The following is a 26,029-nucleotide window of genomic DNA, read 5'->3' as shown; positions in this document are numbered from 1 at the left end:
ATACTATTTATTACCGGTATGTTGCAGCTTGGACTTGACTTAGGGATTCTTGGCTCGTAAAAGTGATAAATATGCTTTAGCTGTCCACCTTTTTGGGAAGTAATTCAAGTTGCAAAAGACCTCTTATTAATGTACGGAGGATACATGCATGCTTCATTTTGAATATTTTTTTTCATGTTGAAGCTGTATGCCTTTCCGAGTTTTAATAATCTCCCAAAATAACTTGAAACACAATATAAAGGTTTCCCATTATAGGAGCATTTATCAGTTTCTATTCATGAGACCAAAAAAAAAAGTGTCTTATGTACCAGTAACTTCATTTCTCCCTCTTTTCTTGTACGAGAGAGAGCGACAAGATTGCTAACATGAAACTAGTGGTGCATATTACGGAATGCAGCGTCTCTCTGATCTCTCTCTCTCTGCCACATCCACATGAAACTAGTTATTACTGAATTCATTGAACAATTTTCTTTTTGACATTGAATTAATTGATGTAAGGATTTCCATCAATCTAAGGGCTTAGTTACTCCGTATTTTCTTGTTTCTCAAAATTAATGAATGCTACATTATCAATGTATGTAAAAACGTTTAAATATCACAATAGTTGGATAATTAATTTATTGATGAATGATAATATATGCAAAGATAAACCTGTTCAAATCCATCAGTCGTACTTATCGGTCCAACAAAAAGGAACAAATATTCGGTTTTGGCTAATATGTATGCCAATAATTCATGCAACAAATATACATGATCTCCTACAGCACGCAGTACCATAATTACACAGTGGATCAAGTATATTAATTAACTTTTCATTTTCGGCCTGTGAAGATGCTTGGTCCGTAGGTTGAAATGATCATGTCCTTAAGAATTGGGAACTGAATCCATACGAAGAACGTGACTGGAACACTAGCCAAACAAATGAGAGGAATTGCAATCCGTAATTGCTCTTGTAGGATGATTAAAAGAGCACTTGAAAAGGTTATCATCATGGTCGCAATAGAGCAAAAGAGAGTCAAAAGGCCTATTATCATCTGTCTTGGCAAATACTCAAGAAAATCCTCTTCTGAATAACGTGATGTGAGAATTCCCAAAAACATCAAGACTGAAGTTGAGGAAGAAAAAAGGGACAATGCATCGAATATTATGAGGACGTTGAGCCAAAACTTGTTCAAGGACTTTGGCAAGCCCATGCTTTGGTTGTTATCACCTGGAAGAGTAAAGATAGCTGCAAACATAATAGTAACAATGAGAGCACCCACCACCGTACATGACCTTGCTGTATTTTTCATCCATTTCTCTCCCTTTTCCTTCATGTCCTCGTGGTTCTTCGTAAATAGTTGTCGGGGAGTTAAACCATCCCCATTTTTGGTTTCCTTATGCCTGGGAAGGACAATTCTCTCTACCTCCTGCATTTGTTAGCAAGAAATTGTTAGATCAAGCTGAATGCTACCAAAACTACTTACTTGGATATATAGTATTATGAAGACTGAAACTCTAACCTTACACAGAATAAATAGAAAATATAATAAGGTTCAATACGTCCAAATTATATATGATTATTAATCTACCTAGTCCATGATAAAATCGTCAGCTCCAATATTGGATATTACATATATAGTGCTAGATATATATTCTAGACATGTACAATGATAGAGAAAAATACTGGAATTGGTCTATGAGACCAATCCTTATATATCTCAGTACGCGGTACCTAATTAGCCTCAGCCTTCCCTGATCAAATTATTATAAAGACAGAAAAGGTATCACAATCTTTTATTTCATACTTTCCACTTGTTACAATATTGTTCAAGATCCGAAATGCCAACGTGGCTTTCCCAATTTGGAACAAGAAGAATCGGACGGCAACAGGATGTTGCATTCGTAGAATATATTATGACTAAAATTTCAGCTGCATGTAATATATAGGCGTTCAATGTGGCACTAATGGTGTTTGTTTCTGATCTGTACCATGAAACTGAAAAATTAATGTAGACTTAGGTCAAGTCTAGCTTGTTGGAAGCCTACTCCATATTTTTATTTCGATTTCATTTGAGGCACTCAAGTTCGAACAAGAATTTAAGAGAATCTTAATTAAGTCTTGTTCCAATCTGTGAGTATGACACGGACTGCACAAATCTCAAACAATATTATTGGTATAAGGCTAGCTACTGATTACAAGCTAGTCATTTTATGAACTTCTTTTCTTAGCTAATTGGTTTTCTCATGGAACTATTTCATGGGATTTTGTTCACCAATGAATTAATGAGAGAAAGAAGGATATATGCCTTGCCTTCTTTTCAGCAAGATATAAAACTAGCTAGGGATATAACTGGGATCCGTATAATTAGTACCCCAAACTAGTACTAGTAAATACAGGAAAAAAAATTAACAAAGAAAATCAACTAAGTTGATTAGATACTCATGATTTCTAGTTCAAAAGGCCATGAAAAGGTTTACCAAAATGGCAATTTTTAGAGCAGATCAATATATGAACTGTTGCAAATTAAGCCTCTACAGCAACCGGTAAATAATGGATTAGGACCGGGAGCAATGAATTGAAGTGAGTTGGTTGATGAGAATCTTTACGCCGCGAGTTAAAGTTGCTTAATATATGTTGAAAGACAATATGTCTAAATCGTAAATCGGTGAGTTGGTGTACATGTGTGATTATATGTTGGAGATTAAGGACTAAGGGTGGAAGACACGGAGGAGAATGGCATCAGAAGGTTGCCTGAGGGGCACATATCATGCATGCAATGGATATAGGGCGATAACTAGATTTGGGCTTCAAATTCTTCTAAATGGAAAGAGACAAAAACATAAAACAAAAAAGCGTAAAAGCTGGCTAGCTAGAGAAATGGCCGAAGAAAGAGGAGGCCAACACGGAGCTGGTGCAAAAGCTCGATCCTCTCCTTTCGCCTCAGGCAAGCAGATCCTGCATAATAGGCGAACAACATGGGGGGAGAGAGGGAAGAGAGGGAGAGAGAGAGAGAGAGAGGACCTTGAACCATTGTAACTCTCTTTGCATCTGTAAAGCTGCCCCTGGGATTTGATTAATCTGCCTGATGGCATCTTCCATCATCCCTGCCATATGTAACATGTTATTTTTATTGCGATCTTGTAAACATGTCAAGGAGTTCATGATCTTCCCATCTAGCCGGTATAGAATGCTAAAGATTTTTTCTTGACGATGCAAGACACCGAGCATAAATATGTTCCTTCCATTTCTATCTTCGGTCCATAAAAAATGTCGATCCGTTTCAAGCATCTTAGAAACAAACTCGGAAATCCCGTTCTCGGCAGCCTGGCAAATGGCAGTATAAACTAGGCCATCCTTAAGTTGTTGAGTGTTTGATTGAAGTGATTCTGATATCTCTTCACACATTTTAGAAAGAAGTTTATCGTACTGGTCATGGATCCTCTTCATCTCGTACAACTGCGTGATTCCTGAGAACATTATCGAGACATTTGTCAAATATCAGTTAATTAGATGAAATTATAAATAATTAAAAAAAAAACGAATTTAAAAAAAAAAATCTGCGAATATTGATCATTCTGATGGCCGAGTACTGGACAGGGTATACCTAGGGATGTAACCGGTTTGGTCCGACTTGGTTTTAGACAAAATCTAGAACCGAACCGGTATGTACCGGTTATGTATTTTTCAAAACCGATTACGCTCCGGTTACCCTAATAAACCGGTACCTCCGATTATACCGGTTTTCCGGTTTTTTTTAAATGTAAAAAAAAAATATAATAAAGTATTACTTCTTATGATAAAATGTTATTAATAATTTAATATATATATTATGTTTAAAACATATGATCAATTAAATTTTTAACTTTAGATTAAACTTTTATTTTATAAATTATAATAACATTATCTTATATATAATTATATTAATAACATATAATCAAACAAATTACAAATGCTCATATTTAAGATTAATATTTTATGTTATAATTTATAAATTATAATATGAAATTATTTCATATGTGATATATAATTATGTATTATATATAAAAATTTAATATATAATTATATATTATATATAAAACTTATATATATAAATATTTTGTATAATATATAAAATTAATTTATATATATATATTTTTTCAAACCGGTCTGGTTCGGTCCGGTCCAGTCCTGGAAACTATGGAATCGAAACCGGACCGGATCCGACTGGTTTTCATAATATAGGAACCGGTTTCGGACCGGACCGGTTGGTCCGGTTTAGTCCGGTCCTGGCTAGTTTTCCGGTTTACCAGTTTAAATTTACACCCCTAGGTATACCAAAGAAGTTGAGGACTACTGAAACAAGATAGCAACGCGTTGTCGACATTACTGAAAAGGAAAAAAAAGAACAAAATTAGCTTAACTACTTGTATTAGTAAACTTTTACCCAAATCAAAGCTAGGATCATCATAGGGCACTAGTGTTGAAAATATAATATATAATGAAATCTAGTTAAATTTTAGAATAAATAATGATTTTACATAATATCACAGCAGAGATCCTGAATTCTAACTCTATTCTTGATATTTTCATGTTATGCAGGGTTGTCTTAAGTTATTGTAAGCTTTATTCTCTTTTTCTCGAGTCATTTATAACATTACTTTACTAGATCATTTATTGCTTCATCCATATTTTAATATCTTAATCCGTTATTGGATTAAATGTCTTCTTATGTCTATTATACTTCTCACTTATTTGTTTTAATTACTATGATATTATATATCATTAGTTAACTTACAAAAAATAATGTATCAAATTAAATTACTAACCTTATAGGTAGCATATATAACTTTGGAAGTAGGGCATTCGCTCATTTTAATGGTACCACATCATCCATTATTCTTATATTAAATGACTATAGATCTAATTTGGTCATTTAATGAAAAGTCAAGTTAGTAAATATTAAAAAACAAGGAATTTTAAAAGCATAGATCATTTCATAATAATCTTCCTACTATAACATTTTTTTTTATACCTGATTAAATAGGTTTAGCGTAATCGAAGAATGACAATTTTTTTAAAATAAATCTTTAATAATCATGTGATGAACAAAATTAAAAATAACAACTTGGTAGAACTTTTAATATTCTAGATTTTGACTAATCTTATTAACATCAACTTGATAATAGAATTTTCCAGAGAAATAACAGAAGAAATGACTTAATGGATAGCATGATCGACTTTAGAACTTGAGCATACTTTATTAATTGCTTTAGTAAAAGAGAACATTTGAAACTAATACATAAAGTCTACTTACATGAATTGCATTCTTATCCAATGTATTTAGGTTCATATTAAATTTTTTAATTCTTGAATTGCAATGTATATAACTTTAGCATCATATTACCTTCACTCTTATATCGTAAGTATACATAAAGTTCATTTATATATGATCCTTTTTCCTTTTTTTTTTTTACTTTACTTTTATATATATATGATCTTAAATACAAGCCAAAATTATGGGAAAATATGCTGATCAGGCAAAACTAGCTACCTGGCGTACCTGATCTGTTAATTTCTTCTTAATTGCTTTGGCCGTGTTCTAGATATGAAATATTCAAACGAGTTTTACAAATCACAGGAGCCAAAATTGGAATGCGCATTATACATTTTCAGCAAGAAAAAAGCTAACAAATCTAATTAACATTATGGAAGAACTTTTAATATTTTAGATTTTGACTAATCTGATTACCGCCAACTTGATAAAAGAATTTTTTAGAGAAATAACAGAAGAAATGACTTAATTAGGATAGCATGATTGACTTTAGAACTTAAGTATATTTTATTAATTGCTTTAGTAACACAGAACATTTGAAACTAATACATGAAGTCTAGTCACATGAATTGCATTCTTATCCAATGTATTAAGGTTCATATTAAATTTTTTAAATCTTGAATCGCAATGTATATAACTTTAGCTTCATATTACCTTCCCTCTTATATCGAAAGTATACATTAAGTTCTTTTCCCTTTTTTTTTTAGCTTACTTTTATATATATATATATATATGATCTTAAATACAAGCCAAAATTATGGGAAAATATGCTGGTCAGGCAAAACTAGCAAGGTAGCGTACCTGATCTGTTAATTTCTTCATGATTGCTTTGGCCATGTTCTACATCTGAAATATTCAAACGAGTTTTACAAATCGCAGGAGCCAATATTGGAATGCGCATTATACCTTATTAGCAAGAAAAAAGCTAACAAATCTAATTAAAAAGATGGTAAAACTCCTAATATTCTAGCTTTTGACTAATCTGATTAACACCAACTTGATAATACAATTTTTCAGAGAAATAACAAAAGAAATGACTTAAGGGATAGCATGATCGACTTTAGAACTTAAGTATATTTTATTAATTCCTTTAGTAAAAGAGAACATTTGAAACTAATACAAGAAGTCTAGTTACATGAATTGCATTCTTATCCAATGTATTTAGATTCATATTAAATTTTTTAATTCTTAAATTGTAATCTATATAACTTTAGCTTCATTTTACCTTCACTCTTATATCAAAAGTATAAATAAAGTTCTTTTATATATGATCTTTTTTTTTTTTTTAGTTTACTTTTATATATATATGATCTTAAACACAAGCCAAAATTATGGGAAAATATGTTGATCGGGCAAAACTAGCTAGTTGGCGTACCTGATTTGTTAATTTCTTCTTGATTGCTTTGGCCATGTTCTAGATATGAAATATTCAAACAAGTTTAACAAATCGCAAGCGTCAATATTGGAATGCGCATTATACCTTTTGAGCAAGAAGAAAGCTAACAAATCTAATTAACATTATGGTAGAACTTTTAATATTCTAGATTTTGACTAATCTGATTTACACCAACTTTATAAAAGTGTTTTTTAGAGAAATAACTGAAGAAATGACTTAAGGGATAGCATGATCAACTTTAGAACTTAATTATATTTTGTTAATTGCTTTATTAAAAGAGAACATTTGAAACTAATACATGATGTCTAGTTAATGAATTGCATTCTAATCCAATGTATTTAGGTTCATATTAAATTTTTTAATTCTTGAATTGCAATGTATATAACTTTAGCTTCATATTACCTTCACTCTTATATCGAAAGTATACATTAAGTTCTTTTCCTTTTTTTAGTTTACTTTTATATATATATGATCTTAAATACAAGCCAAAATTATGGGAAAATATGCTGATCAGGCAAAACTAGCTAGCTGGCGTACCTGAAATGTTAATTTCTTCTTGACTGCTTTGGCCATGTTCTACCTCTGAAATATTCGAACGAGTTTTACAAATCGCAGGAGCCAAAATTGGAATGCGCATTATACCTTATTAGCAAGAAAAAAGCTAACAAATCTAATTTAAAATATGATAGAACATTTAATATTCTAGATTTTGACTAATCAGAGAAACATCAACTTGGAAATAGCATTTTTCAGAGAAATAACAGAAGAAATGACTTAATGGATAGCATGATCGACTTTAGAACTTAAGTATATTTTATTATAATTGATTTAGGAAAAGAGAACATTTGAAACTAATACATCAAGTCTAGTGACATGAATTGCATTCTTATCTAATGTATTTAGGTTCATATTAAATTTCTTAATTCTTGAATTGCAATGTATATAACTTTAGCTTCATATTACCATCACTCTTATATCGAAAGTATACATAAAGTTCTTTTATATATGATCATTTTTCATTTTTTTTTTAGTTTACTTATATATATATATATATATATATATATATGATCTTAAATACAAGCCAAAATTATGGGAAAATATGCTGATCAGGCATAACAACTAGCTGGCGTACTTGATATGTTAATTTCTTCTTGATTGCTTTGGCCATGTTCTAGATTTGAAATATTCAAACGAGTTTTACAAATCGCAGGAGAAAATATTGGAATTTGCATTATACCTCTTTAGCAAGAAAAAAGCTAACAAATCTAATTAACATTATGGAAGAACTTTTAATATTCTAGACTTTGACTGATCTGATTAACACCAACTTGATAATAGAATCTTTTAGAGAAATAACAAAAGAAATGACTTAATTAGGGATAGCATGATCGACTTTAGAACATAAGTATATTTTATTAATTGCTTTAGTAAAAGAGAATATTCGAAACTAATACTTGAAGTCTAGTCACATGAATTGCATTCTTATCCAATGTATTTAGGTTCATATTAAATTTTTTAATTCTTGAATTGCAATGTTTATAACTTTAGCTTCATATTACCTTCACTCTTATATTGAAAGTATACATTAAGTTGTTTTCCTTTTTTTTTAGTTTACTTATATATATATATATATATGATCTTAAATACAAGCCAAAATTATGGGAAAATATGCTGATCAGGCAAAACTAGGTAGCTGGCGTACCTGATATGTTAATTCCTTCTTGATTGCTTTGGCCATGTTCTAGATCTGAAATATTCAAACGAGTTTTACAAATCGCAGGAGCCAATATTGGAATGCGCAATATACCTTTTGAGCAAGAAGAAAGCTAACAAATCTAATTAACATTCTGGTAGAACTTTTAATATTCTAGATTTTGACTAATCTGATTTACACCAACTTTATAAAAGAGTTTTTCAGAGAAATAACTGAAGACATGACTTAAGGGATAGCATGATCGACTTTAGAACTTAAGTATATTTTGTTAATTGCTTTAGTAAAAGAGAACATTTGAAACTAATACATGAAGTCTCGTCCCATGAATTGCATTCTTATCCAATGTATTTAGGTTCATATTAAATTTTTTAATTCTTGAATTGCAATGTATATAACTTTAGCTTCATATTACCTTCACTCTTATATCGAAAGTATACGTAAAGTTCTTTTATATATGATCCTTTTTCTTTTCTTTTTAGTTTACTTTTTATATATATATATAAGATCTTAAATACAAGCCAAAATTATGGGAAAATATGCTGATCAGGCAAAACTAGCTAGCTAGCGTACCTGATCTGTTAATTTCTTCTTAATTGCTTTGGCCATGTTCTAGATATGAAATATTCAAATGAGTTTTACAAATCACAGGAGCCAATATTGGAATGCGCATTATGCATTTTTAGCAAGAAAAAAGCTAACAAATCTAATTAACATTATGGAAGAACTTTTAATATTTTAGATTTTGACTAATCTGATTATCGCAACTTGATAAAAGAATTTTTTAGAGAAATAACAGAAGAAATGACTTAATTAGGGATAGCACGATTGACTTTAGAACTTAAGTATATTTTATTAATTGCTTTAGTAACACAACATTTGAAACTAATACATGAAGTCTAGTCACATGAATTGCATTCTTATCCAATGTATTTAGGTTCATATTAAATTTTTTAATTCTTGAATTGCAATGTATATAACTTTAGCTTCATCTTACCTTCCCTCTTATATCGAAAGTATACATTAAGTTCTTTTCCTTTTTTTTTTTTGGTTACTTATATATATATATATATATATATATATATGATCTTAAATACAAGCCAAAATTATGGGAAAATATGCTGGTCAGGCAAAACTAGCAAGGTAGCGTACCTGATCTGTTAATTTCTTCATGATTGCTTTGGCCATGTTCTACATCTGAAATATTCAAACGAGTTTTACAAATCGCAGGAGCCAATATTGGAATGCGCATTATACCTTATTAGCAAGAAAAAAGCTAACAAATCTAATTAAAAAGATGGTAAAACTCCTAATATTCTAGCTTTTGACTAATCTGATTAACACCAACTTGATAATACAATTTTTCAGAGAAATAACAAAAGAAATGACTTAAGGGATAGCATGATCGACTTTAGAACTTAAGTATATTTTATTAATTCCTTTAGTAAAAGAGAACATTTGAAACTAATACATGAAGTCTAGTTACACGAATTGCATTCTTATCCAATGTATTTAGATTCATATTAAATTTTTTAATTCTTAAAATGTAATCTATATAACTTTAGCTTCATTTTACCTTCACTCTTATATCAAAAGTATAAATAAAGTTCTTTTATATATGATCTTTTTTTTTTTTTTTAGTTTACTTATATATATATATGATCTTAAACACAAGCCAAAATTATGGGAAAATATGTTGATCGGGCAAAACTAGCTAGCTGGCGTACCTGATATGTTAATTTCTTCTTGATTGCTTTGGCCATGTTCTAGATATGAAATATTCAAACGAGTTTAACAAATCGCAAGCGTCAATATTGGAATGCGCATTATACCTTTTTTGCAAGAAAAACGCTAACAAATCTAATTAACCTTATGGAAGAACTTTTAATATTCTAGATTTTGACTAACCTGATTAACACCAACTTGGTAATAGAATTTTTTAGAGAAATAACAGTTGGAATGACTTAATTAGGGATAGCATGATCGACTTAATAACTTAAGTATATTTTATTAATTGCTTTAGTAAAAGAGAACATTTGAAACTAATACATGAAGTCTAGTCACATGAATTGCATTCTTATCCAATGTATTTAGGTTCATATTAAATTTTTTAATTCTTGAATTGCAATGTATATAACTTTATCTTCATATTACCTTCACTCTTATATCGAAAGTATACATTAGGTTCTTTTCCTTTTTTTAGGTTACTTTTATATATATGATCTTAAATACAAACCAAAATTATGGGAAAATATGCTGATCAGGCAAAACTAGCTAGCTAGCGTACTTGATCTGTTAATTTCTTCTTGATTGCTTTGGCCATGTTCTACATCTGAAATATTTAAACGAGTTTTACAAATCGCAGGAGCCAATATTGGAATGCACATTATACCTTATTAGCAAGAAAAAAACCTAACAAATCTAATTAAAAAGATGGTAAAACTTTTAATATTCTAGCTTTTGACTAATCTGATTAACACAAACTTGATAATACAATTTTCCAGAGAAATAACAGCAGAAATGACTTAAGGGATAGCATGATCGACTTTAGAACTTATGTATATTTTATTAATTGCTTTAGTAAAAGAGAACTTTTGAAACTAATACATGAAGTCTAGTTACATGAATTGCATTCTCATCCAATGAATTTAGAATCCTATTAAATTTTTTAATTCTTGAATTGTAATGTATATAACTTTAGCTTCATTTTACCTTCACTCTTATATCGAAAGTATAAATAAAGTTCTTTCATATATGATCTTTTTTTTTTTTTTTTTAGTTTACTTTTATATATATGATCTTAAACACAAGCCAAAATTATGGGAAAATATGCTGATCTGGCAAAACTAGCTAGCTGGCATACCTGATCTGTTAATTTCTTCTTGATTGCTTTGGCCATGTTCTAGATATGAAATATTCAAACGAGTTTAACATATTGCAAGCGCCGATATAGGAATGCGCATTATACCTTTTTAGCAAGAAAAAAGCTAACAAATCTAATTAACATTATGGAAGAACTTTTAATATTCTAGATTTTGACTAACCTGATTAACACCAACTTGATAATAGAATTTTTTAGAGAAATAACAGAAGAAATGACTTAATTAGGGATAGCATGATTGACTTTAGAACTTAAGTATATTTTAATAATTGCTTTAGTAAAAGAGAACATTTGAAACTAATACATGAAGTCTAGTCACATGAATTGCATTCTTACCCAATGTATTTAGGTTCATATTAAATTTTTTATTTCTTGAATTGCAATGTATATATTTTTAGCTTCATATTACCTTCACTCTTATATCGAAAGTATACATTAAGTTCTTTTCCTTTTTTTAGTTTACTTTTATATATATATATGATCTTAAATACCAGCCAAAATTATGGGAAAATATGATGATCAGGCAAAACAAGCTAGCTGGCGTACCTGAAATGTTAATTTCTTCTTGACTGCTTTGGCCATGTTCTACCTCTGAAATATTCTAACGAGTTTTACAAATCGCAGGAGCCAATATTGGAATGCGCATTATACCTTATTAGCAAGAAAAAAGCTAACAAATCTAATTTAAAATATGATAGAACTTTTAATATTCTAGATTTTGACTAATCTGAGAAACATCAACTTGGAAATAGCATTTTTCCGAGAAATAACAGAAGAAATGACTTAATGGATAGCATGATCGACTTTAGAACTTAAGTATATTTTATTAAAATTGATTTAGGAAAAGAGAACATTTGAAAGTAATACATCAAGTCTAGTGACATGAATTGCATTCTTATCCAATGTATTTAGGTTCATATTAAATTTTTTAATTCTTGAATTGCAATGTATATATCTTTAGCTTCATATTACCTTCACTCTTATATCGAAAGTATACATAAAGTTCTTTTATATATGATATTTTTTCTTTTTCTTTTTTTAGTTTACTTTTATATATATGATCTTAAATACAAGCCAAAATTATGGGAAAATATGCTGATCAGGCAAAACTAGCTAGTTTTGTACATGATATGTTAATTTCTTCTTGATTGCTTTGGCCATGTTCCAGATCTGAAATATTCAAACGAGTTTTACAAATCGCAGGAGCCAATATTGGAATGCGCATTATACATTTTAAGCAAGAAAAAAGCTAACAAATCTAATTAACATTATGGAAGAACTTTTAGTATTCTAGATTTTGACTAATCTTATTGACACCAACTTGATAATAGAATTTTTCAGAGAAATAAGAGAAGAAATGACTTAACGGATAGCATGATCGACTTTAGAACTTAAGTATATTTTATTAATTTCTATAGTAGAAGAGAACATTTGAAACTAATACATCAAGTCTAGTTACATGAATTGCATTCTTATCCAATGTATTTAAGTTCATATTAAATTTTTTAATTCTTGAATTGCAATGTATATAACTAAAGCTTCATATTACCATCACTCTTATATCGAAAGTATACATAAAGTTCTTTTATATATGATCTTTTTTCTTTTTCTTTTTGTAGTTTACTTATATATATATATATATATATATATATGATCTTAAATACAAGCCAAAATTATGGGAAAATATGCTGATCAGGCAAAACAACTAGCTCGCGTACTTGATATGTTAATTTCTTCTTGATTGCTTTGGCCATGTTCTAGATTTGAAATATTCAAATGAGTTTTACAAATCGCAGGAGAAAATATTGGAATTCGCATTATTCCTCTTTAGCAAGAAAAAAGCTAACAAATCTAATTAACATTATGGAAGAACTTTTAATATTCTAGACTTTGACTAATCTGATTAACACCAACTTGATAATAGAATTTTTTTAGAGAAATAACAAAAGAAATGACTTAATTAGGGATAGCATGATCGACTTTAGAACTTAAGTATATTCTATTAATTGCTTTAGTAAAAGAGAACATTCGAAACTAATACATGAAGTCTAGTCACATGAATTGCATTCTTATCCAATCTATTTAGGTTCATATTAAATTTTTTAATTCTTGAATTGCAATGTTTATAACTTTAGCTTCATATTACCTTCACTCTTATATCGAAAGTATACATTAAGTTCTTTTCCTTTTTTTAGTTGACTTATATATATATATATATATATATATATATATATGATCTTAAATACAAGCCAAAATTATGGAAAAATATGCTGATCAGGCAAAACTAGGTAGCTGGCGTACCTGATATGTTAATTCCTTCTTGATTGCTTTGGCCATGTTCTAGATCTGAAATATTCAAACGAGTTTTACAAATCGCAGGGGCCAATATTGGAATGCGCATTATACCTTTTGAGCAAGAAGAAAGCTAACAAATCTAATTAACATTATGGTAGAACTTTTAATATTCTAGATTTTGACTAATCTGATTTACACCAACTGTATAAAAGTGTTTTTTAGAGAAAGAACTGAATAAATGACTTAAGGGATAGCATGATCAACTTTAGAACTTAATTATATTTTGTTAATTGCTTTAGTAAAAGAGAACATTTCAAACTAATACATGATGTCTAGTTACATGAATTGCATTCTTATCCAATGTATTTGGGTTCATATTAAATTTTTTAATTCTTGAATTGCAATGTATATAACTTTAGCTTCATATTACCTTCACTCTTATATCGAAAGTATACATTAAGTTCTTTTGTATATGATCTTTTTTTTTTTTTGCTTTTAGTTTACTTTTTTATATATATGATCTTAAATACAAGCCAAAATTTTGGGAAAATATGCCAAAACTAGCTTGCTGGCATACCTGATCTGTTACTTTCTTCTTGATTGCTTTGGCCATGTTCTACATCTGAAATATTCAAACGAGTTTTACAAATCGCAGGAGCCAATATTGGAATGCGCATTATACCATTTTAGCAAGAAAAAAGAAAACAAATCTAATTAACATTAGGGTAGAACTTTTAATATTCTAGATTTTGACTAATCTGATTTACACCAACTTTATAATAGAATTTTTCACAAAAATAATTGAAGAAATGACTTAAGGGATAACATGATCGACTTTAGAACTTAAGTTTATTTTATTAATTGCTTTAGTAAAAGAGAACATTTGAAACTAATACATGAAGTCTAGTTACATGAATTGCATTCTTATCCAATGTATTTAGGTTCATATTAGATTTTTTAATTCTTGAATTGCAATGTATATAACTTTAGCTTCATATTACCTTCACTCTTATATCGAAAGTATACATTAAGTTCTTTTATATGTGATGTTTTTTTTTTTTTTTTGCTTTTAGTTTACTTTTATATATATATATATATATGATCTTAAATACAAGCCAAAATTATGGGAAAATATGCCAAAACTAGCTTGCTGGCGTACTTGATCTGTTACTTTCTTCTTGATTGCTTTGGCCATGTTCTAAATCTGAAATATTCAAACGAGTTTTACAAATCGTAGGAGCCAATATTGGAATGCGCATTATACCTTTTTTGCAAGAAAAAAGCTAACAAATCTAATTAACATTATGGTAGAACTTTTAATATTCTTGATTTTGACTAATATGATTTACACCAACTTTATAATAGAATTTTTTAGAGAAGTAACTGAAGAAATGACTTAAGGGATAGCATGATCGACTTTAGAACTTAAGTATATTTTATTAATTGCTTTAGTAAAAGAGAACATTTGAAACTAATACATGAAGTCTAGTTACATGAATTGCATTCTTATATAATGTATTTAGGTTCATATTAAATTTTTTAATTCTTGAATTGCAATGTATATAACTTTAGCTTCATATTACCTTCACTCTTATATCGAAAGTATACATTAAGTTCTTTTATATATGATCTTTTTTTTTTTTTTTTTGCTTTTAGTTTACTTTTATATATATATGATCTTAAATACAAGCCAAAATTATGGGAAAATATGCCAAAACTAACTTGCTGGCGTACCTGATCTGTTACTTTCTTCTTGATTGCTTTGGCCATGTTCTACATCTGAAATATTCAAACGAGTTTTACAAATCACAGGAGCCAATATTGGAATGCGCATTATACCTTTTTAGCAAGAAAAAAGCTAACAAATCTAATTAACATTATGGCAAAACTTTTAATATTCTAGATTTTGACTAATCTGATTAACACCAACTTGATAGTAGAATTTTTCAAAGAAGTAACAGAATAAATGATTTAAGGGATAGCATGATCGACTTTAGAATTTAAGTATATTTTATTAATTGATTTAGTAAAAAAGTACATTTGAAACTAATACATGAAGTCTAGTTACATGAATTGCATTCTTATCCAATATATTTAGGTTCATATTAAATTTTTTAATTCTTGAATTGCATTGTTTATAACTTTAGCTTCGTATTACCTTCACTGTTATATCGAAAGTATACTTGGAATATTAATACATGTAACTTTTAAGTTCTTTTATATATGATCTTTTTTTTTAAGTTTACTTTTATATATATATATATATATATATATATATGTGATCTTAAACACCCGGAATTGTTTTATATATTTATAGGAGAAAATATACAAAGTCAACTCGAACTACCATGCAGTACCCAATTTACAGTCATTCCTCAAATTATCAATTTTGACAATCATTCTCTTAAACTGCCAAAAAATTGCAATGTACCCTATTTTCTCTTAAATAGACAAAATTACCCCTAAAAAGATTTAAAAATTTTCAGATTACAAAATAAGCCTATTAAATAATAAATAATAAATTCCAAGTAATATTTGTTCAAATAATTTTTAAAATATAAAATTGATTATTTTAGAAAATAAATATTTTTTTAAGAAAAACATTTCTAAATTACTAAGTGTTTTTTAAATACTAATCTGATTATGATTTTCTTTATTTTTATTTTTATTTTTTTATTTTCGTTACAATTAACGTCAGATCATGGGATTGAGTCTACGCAGGATAATGTTTTTTTTTTTTTTTAAGCTATTCTCATGGATCTTGATTTCTTTTTTAATTACTGAGAAAAAGTAATCCAATATACATTATTGATGGTGTTTTTTTTTTAAAAATGAGCCATTAATATTGAAGATTAATATTACAATATTGTAAAGCAAGGAATTAAAGGAGATCAGAGTAGTAATACTTGAGGAGTAGATGCGCTGATTTCCACTTGGCAAGGACTGACGCATAGAGGCCAATGCTAAGATTCCCGACTCGTCATACTTGTCAATAGCCAATGCCAAACGTGGGCAGCGTTCGATTAATCCCAAAGCAATATGCATTCCGTCTAATGTACCAGGCGTATCATGTACATGAGAACATATATAGAAATGGTCAAAGGGGAATTATTATAATTATATTACCAAGATCTCAAATGATATATGGCAAGAAAATAACTGCAATTAATGGGTTAGAAGTTTTAATCTTACACTGAAAAAAATTTATACATTTACATGACTTATTAATAAGTTAACTCTACTTACATCACACTAAATCATGTCAATGTGTAGAATTTCTTGTATAAGACTTCATGGAGGATTTCTATTTCCAGATAAGAAATACTCTAGCCACAAAAGGTTTATACAAAAATAATTCCACAAATTAACGTAACTTGACATGGTTTGTCAGATTATAAAATTACTTTTATTGTAAACCTAACAAATAACATAAAGCTACATCAGTTTATGAGATTACTTTTATTTAATCACTATAATACTCCTCTTACCAGATCGTATAACACGAGTTCTTGGGTTTTTTTCCCTTGCTTAGACGCTAGGTCTGAGTGGAGGCTTATCGACAGCCTTAGTACTGCAATTTCCTTTTCCTTTCCAAAATCAAAGTCCGTTTTCTGGGGAGTTTGTTAACATGGCTGAGAATCTGGAAGGTCTATGGCAACGACTATCATTGACAGAACAAGAAGAGACGAAGGTGCTTGTGGAGTCTAGTAGACTAGAAGAAATATCTTTGTGTAGAGGTAAGGGATTGCTTATCTCATTGTTAACGGAAAAATATTACAATCGAGAAGTTTTTTAGATGATTATGAAACGGGCATGGCGTCCAGTCCAAGGGATTCGGTTACGGGATCTTAACTCGACGTTGAGTCTTGTTGAATTTGATGATCTACGTGACAAGGAACGAGTGCAGCGAGAGGGTCCATGGTCTTTTAACAAACAACTAGTGATGTTGCAGGAGGTAGATGGCAACAAGCAGGTGCATCAGATTAAGCTTAATGAAGCAACTTTCTGGATCCGTATACATGATCTACCCTTGAGAGCCTGAAACGAGTATGTTGGGTCCCTGATAGGAAAGAGGATGGGAAGCGTTGAAGAAGTGGATTTGGAGCAGGGGGATCTAGCATGGGGTGATTTTATGCGAGTAAGGGTGACTATAGATGTTCTGAAACCTTTAAGGGGCACAAAATTTTCTATGGGGGATGGTAATTCGTTTTGGGTTCGTTTCTCCTACGAGAGACTCACCAATTTCTGCTACGGATGCGGCTGTTTGGGGCATGGAGTTAAGGAACGAAGGTTGAGGAAAACCGAGATATCGGCAGAAGAAGCAGAAACCTTCCCGTATGGAGCTTGGTTGAGGGCCGTTAGCTATGGAGATCATTACAGGGATGGTCGATCGTGGGAAAGCAGGGATTTTCAGAGGATGGTGCGGAAAGTTCCCTCGGTGGACAACGTAGCTTCGATGGAGAATGAGTTGGCATTTAAAGAGGATGCAACGGACTCTGTTTTATCAGAGCGTCCAATAGAGATGAAGCGATTTGAAGGCAGAGGAGCGGTGGAAGTTGTGGAACCAAATGGTGCTGCCTTGAATGGTGGGAGCTCTGGAGCTTGGCCTGGTTACGTTGGCTCAATGCAGGGGATGGAAATATGAGTGGAGCAAGCAGAGTTCCTTCGACAGTTGGTGCAAGATCAGTGGTCTGAAAATATACTGGGGACATCCCATCCGGTCCAGGAGCTTTTGATGCATTCATGGATGATAAGGCCATCAAGACTTCGGCTTCTGTATAGCCCTTACTCAGCTCTTCATTCATAGAAGGCGAAACTCTTCCAGCCGAAGATTCCCGAAAATAAGATGGAATTTGATAAGTTCCAATTGAGCACTCAACAAGTAACTAATCATGCTTTGGGTCTGCTACATAGCTTTAAAGCAGTCCTAGCCGAACCAAAAGCACAACTCAAAAATCATCTGAGATGGACGGCTCCTCCAGATGGCGTTCTAAAGGTCAATACAAATGGGGCTATATTTGGGGATCTCCAGAAAGCGGGAGTAGGAGTCATTCTTAGAGATGCTTCAAGAAATGTGGTGATGGTTGCTAGTAAATTAGAAGGAGAAGTGGAAGACCAAGAAGCTATAGAATTGTTGGCAGTATTTCGTGGCCTCCAATTGTGCTCCACAATGGGTATATCGGATTTAATGGTGGAAAGTGACTGTTTGCTGCTAGTGCAATCTCTCCAAGGAAACAATATGGCGGATTCCATTCTCGGGATCCTTTTTGCAGAGGTTCAAAGGTTGAAAACCTGTTTTGAAAGTTGTACTTTTAATCACGTGTATTGAGAAGGGAATAGGGCAGCTCATCAACTAGTCCGAAATGTTTGGAGGGTTGAGAGTATTGAGATGTGGTGGAATTGTATTCCAAACTTTCTTTCTCAGGCCATTTGGTTTGATAAATGGTTTGATAAATGTCTGTAATTGTTAATCTTGAATGAAGATGAATGTTTTCTTATAAAAAATAAATAAATAAATAACACAATTCTTACCCAAAGTCCCAGCATAGATAGCACAGGTAAGAAGCGTAGCACCATTGTGGTCCTTATGAATCTCCTGATCATTATCCTGTGGAATTAAATCTTCATCTGGAGTAATCTCCTGATCATTATCCTCCTGTGGAATTAAATCTTCATCTGGAGTAATCTCCTGATCATTATCCTGTGGAATTAAATCTCCTTCTGGAGTAAGATCATACAAATAGCGCGCCATTTCTATTTGCCCGAAATCAATAGCCATAACAACTGGAAGATTTTTTCCGTTGGAATTACTTTTAATTCTGATCAAATCAGATTTTTTTGTAAGCATGCACTCCACCATTTTCCTATTTCCAAGCACGGCAGCCGTGATTAGAGCTGTGTAACCGTCTCTATCATACATGGCCAAGCTCTCATCCGACATTCGATTCATCAACTCCTCCACTATATGCTCATGTCCATTTAAAACAGCAACATGAAGAGCCGTTTCGTCTCTATCTGTGATTATCTTATTACATGCCTTATCACCGGGTTGATCAAAGTCTTGAGACTGATCAAGAATGCGTACTGTATCAGTCAATTTACCGTCTCGCACAGCTTTGTACAATTCTGCAAAGTTGGATAACTGATCTTCATCCTGACCGCGTCCGGAACTTATGATAATGTTCTCCTCCGGCGCATTTGCCATTTTTTCTTTATCTTCTCCACTATGTTAAATTTCCAGTTTTTTTTTTTTTTTTTGGGAACATTTCAAGAATTAAATATACATGCAAAAGAAAACGTCAGAAGAAAAATCTTATTTTAAAATCAATGTGTAGAGCATAACTAATAAATGATGTGGATGATATGTTTTACTAGTTTGAGAATAAAATAATTTATTAAAATGTGTAAATTACGCACAATTTCTTAGAAGAAAAAAAAAAGATTCACCATTAAGAAAATATTTTTTTATTTAAGTCTCAGATTTACTATTTTTCTAAAAAAATGTAATAAACTTAAAAAATTACAAATATTATTTCTCAAAATATATATAGGATTAATTAACAAGTCAAGCTGGCAACTCAACTCAGACATCTGCCTAAAGTTAACGATTTTATAGCATTATATTAATATAGTATTCAAACTTCAAGGAGAAAAAAAATACTAATTATGCAAGTATTGCATCTTTTTCAGATAGTGATAGGGTTATTACATAGCTAATTACTATCTATTTATTATTCATAGTTCATTTTCAGTTTTTTATATATGTTTTTATCATTTTTTTTAAAATATTTTTTTAACATTCTTAATCATTAAGAAAAAAATTAAAAAAATATTACTGATAGTCAATTCCTTAACCATTAATTAAAATTAAAAATTAAAAAAAATCAAATACAAAAAGAGTAGTAGTAAATGGATAGTAAGAGAGTAGTAACTCTATCATTTTCATTTTCCTTTTCTTCTCTATTTTTTTTTTAATAAAAAGTTCCTTAAATGAAAATGAGAAATATAAAATTAGGGATGGGATCTTCTTGAGTAACTAGCTATATACCTCGTTACAATAAATGCATTAAATAAAAATAGAATAAAAATGAAAATAGTATGAAAATATGATAGATCAATGACAATCCATAAATATAATTTATTTACAACTTATTAATAAAATAATGTTTTTTTTAAATTCAAGCACATTAAATAAAAAATCAAATTAAAGTAAATATTTTTAAAAATATTATTTTATCTACAGTTGTAGAAAAATTTTCACAGTATAGTATTTTACATGCATACACATGCGCGCGCATATATATTTATATATATATATATATATATATATATATATATATATATATACACACACACACACATAGCAATAACACTGCAAGAGATTAAAAAAAATCTATTTATTATTTCTATATCACACATTAATATAATTCTTTTTTCTTATAAAATGTGTGATAATGAGTAGAAGAATTTATTTAGTTTAGCAAAATTAAAATAGAAAAAAAAAAGGTATGATTTGTGGTGTAAAAATGATAAATTAAAAAATTAAAAAGACAAAAATATCAAACAAAATATCCAACAAATTTGTCCTTCTGTGTTTTATGTATGCAATTCATCTACTAGCTGTAATTAACAAAGTTTTGGTTTGGAATCTGGATGTTCCATCTCCTTCCCTTTTAAAAACCGGCGCCTAAACTCATGAAATAGGAATTACAAAACAGTGGATTTAATTCATCACTGAAAAAAAGCTAAACTGACCGGATCTGCTTTTGATATACAAGAGAAAAGATATTTGCAACCGTGATTGTGCAACTGCCGCGTAATCGTTTTGAAAAAAATGAATAAAATATGAGACCCACATGAAAAAAATTAATTTTTTAATAGTGGACCATATTCTTTTTCAAAGCGATTACGCGGAGATTGCACACTTCACAGCTGTATGTAGAATTACTCGATATACAATTAAGATAAAATAAAACGAGATGTTTTGTTAAAAGTTAAATAAAATATTTTTAAAATATTATTTTTTAATATTATTTTTATTTTAAAATTTAAAAAAATTGAATTATTTATTATATTTTAGATGAGTGTTTTAAAAAATCATAATAATGAGATAAAATGAGATGATTTTATGTATCCAATCCTGGCTGAAACTTATAAATTTCATCACTAATATCATGTGAACAGATAATTAATACTTACGACGATATCTGGACGGGAGGGATGGATTTTCTTCAAAATTAACTGTCAGATTGTAAGTCTCCGTTGTTTGTTGTAGTCTCTGGAAGACAACGATCGATCTTGCCGAAATGATGACCCGGAGAGTCCAAATATGCCTTGGATTTTCTTCTTATCGTTAGACCATCCTGGCTCGGCCAAAGTTTAAAAATGATTAAAATTTAGATAATATGAGCCAAAAAAATCTCACTAAATTAGGTATTATTAAAATAATTTAGATTTTAACTAGAGTCATTCACCAAATATAAAAAACTACAGTAATTTTAACAAATATTAAAATAATAATTTCTCATGTGTAGATTTATGTAAGTGTTGAAAGTGCAGACATGATAGTTTTTTGTAGGTCATGTTTATGTAAGTGTAGATTTCTTATTGACATAAATAGGAATATGTTGCTAGATATTTGGTTAGTAATTAATTAAGAAATTTATATAGAATTTTAAATGAGATTAATTAAATTCTTTTATTATTAATTTGAAATTAATTTTGAAGATATAATTTTTTAATATTAATTTAATTAGAACTCTCTGCCGACATATGATGATCCACCAACTCCTTCACTATATCCCCATGCTGCAGCGACGTGAAGAGCCGTTTCGTCTCTATTGGATTCTGTGATGAGTAGTGATACACTAACGATTCATCTATAATTTATCTATTATGTTTTTATAAAATATAATTTTTTCAAATATTAGATACATCAAATCAAAACCAAAAAGCAAAATCAAATTTAAAAAATAATATTATTTTATTCAATAATTGTTTAAGAGTAGTAAATTAGTTGGTAGTTTATCATTTCTCTTCTGTGATTATCTTATAATTCAATGCCTCCGGGAGAGAGAATCAAGAATGTCATTTGTCTTATTCAAATTAAGTAGCGTACGTGCACAGCATTGTATAAGACTATAAGTTGGAGTAACTCTTCATCCCGACTCATGTTCTCCTCCAGCGTATGCATCTGCGGCCATTTTCTCTGATCCGAAATGTTAAATTTCAAAAATAAAATATATACACGTACAATTATTTTTATAACCATATTTTAAAATAAGGTTACTTCTACAAATTAAATATATTTTTGTAAACAAAAACGAGTTATATAAAATATTACAAGTCTATGCATTTTGCATTGAGAAAAAAGGTAAACTGATTGAAACTTAAAACTTCATCACTGTCATGTAAACAGATAATTAATACTTACGACGCTGGACGGGAGGGAGGGATTTTCTCCGAAATTATCTGTCGGCTTGGAAGTCTGATCAGTTGGCTGTTGTAGACTCCGGAAAACGATGATCTTTCTTGCAGAAATGATGACCTGCGCACTCAAATATATATGCCTTGTACGTAGTTTCTTCTTATCGCTACTTCAGAAGAAGACATATATGATCATAACCCCAATAATTGAATTAATCTGGGGTCTACTCTTTTATTTTTTCTGATTAAAGCAGCCGGCCTGAGATTCCAAATGCATTGGGAACATAAATCGTTCAAATCATCTTTATCCGTGCAGTAGCCTGCAACGTCATTGAAAAGCATTTTCCCATTGAAAAAGTATTCGGAATCATAATCTTTACAGGCCAGTTGGAATTTCTAGTGTACTTCCTTTGTCGCAATTGGTCGGCAATCTTGTGAGGAATGATACGGTAGAATAATTTTGTGAATAGTAATTAAATAATTTAAATATTTATTAAATTTTAAAAAAAGAGATAAAAAATTTAAAAAAAAAAATTATAAAATAAAAATATTATTACAATATAAATTTTTCTTATTGGTAACTCTCGTTATTTTCTTTTACTTAATGATTAAGTATTTTTAATAGAAAAATGCTACTTTGATATCTAAATTTGATACTTCCTTTATTTTATTTTTTTTATTTAATAGTTAAAGAAGTAATTATTAATGTATTGATAATTTTTTTTATATTTTTTTAAAAATATTTTAAATTGATAAAAAAAAATTGAAAAAAATAAAAAAACCAATTTAGCCTAGGTCACTTGGAGCGGTGCTACTTAAGCGGCAGAGTATCACTACTCTTTTAATAATGTTGTAATTTTTTTAAAATATTTAAATATATTAAAAAAACAAGAAAAAAAAACACATACAAAACGAACAAGCGAGACCCCTCAACGGGTGCTCCTTACTGTGGCTGTAGAGCCACCCAAATTTTTTATTGTTATTTTTGTTTTTAGATTTAAAAAAATTTAATTGTTTTTATATTTTATTTCGAGGTTTGGAAAAGTTGTAATAGTTTGAAAAAATTGTAATAATTAGTTTAAAAGTCTTTGTGTTTAAGTAATATTTGAAAAAGATGAAATGTGATGGGATGAAAATTATTTCTAAACATATCTTTGTGTTGGATATAAAATGAAATAAATCAGCCTATTTTCAAGAAGAAAATGGATAAACATACATCACTTTTCATAATATTTTACATAATTATATTTTAAAATGAGGGGTATTTTTATAAAATATCTTATAAAATTAACATCACTTTATAAAAATACCTCCATTTTAAAACACGTGTTGTAAAATATATTGTATAAGTATCATTACTCTTTCAAGAATAAAATAAATAAATGAGATAAGAAAGATTAGATAAAACTAAATCTTTAACATATAAAAATGTGAAAATGACTTAAAGTAAGCATAATTGATTTTAGGAACCCCATTCACTCTCTAGATCTCTACAAGGGCAGCATCTAATTCAACCACACCTTAACCCTATTATCTCAATTATATCGTGAGTTACACGAGGTAACGAGAAACTGTGTAATCATTAAACATAATTGATTTTACCTCAAACGACTTATAGATATAGGCTATTATGTTGAATCACTTAAATTTTTGTCTCCCTTTTTATTTACATTTTTTTAGTACCTTTTGTTTATTATTTACTTGATGGATGAGCATCCAAGCACTGTATTAATGCTTAAGCCATATATCATCATGGATCGTTCAACCATATTGTTAATTAGACTCTGACCCCACTGAAAAACTGCATCAACACTTATGGTAGAAATTTATATAAAATAGAAAATGAGAAAGAGAGACTGGGAGAGAAGAAATATTTTAGGACTGCATATTGTTTATTATGAATAATTCAAAAAGGCATAAGTTCCGATTTATAGAAAAATTACAGAGATAGATAAGATAATCTCTAGATAATTATAAAATTCAAATATTTTGGTAATAATCATATCAGATTTTACTTTGAGCTTAATTTGATTTTATCTTTATATCTAACATGTTAGAGATAAGTATATGCGTTGTAGGTGAAGAAAGACCGATAGGTGACCAAAAAGGCACTCAAGAGAAGATCACGTGGTACAAGAACTGAGTAAAACACATAGTTTGGGGTTTATAGGACAATGCATGCAAGGACTGGCAGGGAATCTTACCCCGGGTTTATGATCTCGTGAAAGGTTCACGCCAATAGAATCGGTCCCGCAGAGATACCCATGTTGGCGGCACACTATCATCTCCAGTATCGTATCCACGAGAAAGATTTTACCAAGTGGGATGCCTTGAACCATATAAATACACCACCAAATATGTACTGCAAGATTATTAGATTGATAAGTTATGTTTGGGCAGTGAGAATATTTGAGAAATATTAAGAATATTTATGAATAGTTATGAGTAGAGATTGATGTAAGTTTGTAGTTCTCATTAAGAGTATTTTGAATTGTTTGGATGAATGAAATATGTTGAGTTATTGACTTTTTGATAAATAATTGAAAAAGGTGTAGGTCCCATCAATGATTGATTTTTTTTTAATGATAATTTTCTTTATATAGAATATTGATAAATATTATAGTGATTTTATTTTTTATTTATATATAATAGTGATAAATATTATAGTGATTTTATTTTTTATTTATATGTAACAGTGATAAATATTATAGTGATTTCATTTTTTATTTATATGTAATAGTGATAAATATTATAGCAAATTTATTTTTTATTTATATTTAATAGTGATAAATATTATAGTGATTTTATTTTTTATTTATATATAATAGTGATAAATATTAGAATGTTTGTGAATAATTATGAGTAGAGATTGAAGTGGGTTTGTGGGTCTCATTGAGAGTATTTTGAGTTGTTTGGATGTATGAAGTATGTTGAGTTGTTGACTTTTGGATAGATAATTGAAAAATGTGTGGGTCTCATCAATGATTGATTTTTTTTAATGATGATTGTTTTTATATATAATAGTG

The 26,029-nt window shown here is 29.6% G+C and overlaps 1 protein-coding gene across 38 annotated transcripts; it reads right to left on the bottom strand.

The window, feature by feature from the left end:
* Positions 1-652: 652 nt before the first annotated feature.
* Positions 653-23,131, bottom strand: LOC109004069. Of its 38 annotated transcripts, none has more exons than XM_035687355.1 (19): positions 23,011-23,131; positions 21,777-21,940; positions 19,110-19,801; positions 16,484-16,627; positions 15,312-15,356; positions 14,737-14,781; positions 14,155-14,199; positions 13,584-13,628; positions 11,829-11,873; positions 11,265-11,303; positions 10,689-10,733; positions 9,554-9,598; positions 8,393-8,437; positions 7,823-7,867; positions 7,228-7,272; positions 6,670-6,708; positions 6,096-6,140; positions 3,005-3,450; positions 653-1,409 (listed from the first exon to the last, which is right to left on the bottom strand). In XM_035687355.1, the coding sequence occupies exons 3-19, from the start codon at positions 19,780-19,782 to the stop codon at positions 813-815; spliced, it is 2,433 nt and encodes an 810-aa protein (XP_035543248.1). In that variant the 5' UTR covers positions 19,783-19,801; positions 21,777-21,940; positions 23,011-23,131; the 3' UTR covers positions 653-812. The 38 variants fall into 38 exon arrangements, with proteins under 38 accessions (XP_035543248.1, XP_035543265.1, XP_035543255.1 ...); XM_035687372.1 differs by lacking the exon at positions 7,823-7,867 and having other exon boundaries at positions 7,228-7,332; positions 19,110-19,199; positions 19,293-19,801; XM_035687362.1 differs by lacking the exon at positions 6,670-6,708.
* Between the last annotated feature and the right edge of the window lie 2,898 nt (positions 23,132-26,029).

Source organism: Juglans regia, chromosome 2, assembly GCF_001411555.2.
Source record: "Juglans regia cultivar Chandler chromosome 2, Walnut 2.0, whole genome shotgun sequence".
Taxonomy (NCBI): domain Eukaryota; kingdom Viridiplantae; phylum Streptophyta; class Magnoliopsida; order Fagales; family Juglandaceae; genus Juglans; species Juglans regia.
This window is presented reverse-complemented; position numbering and strand designations above follow the sequence as displayed.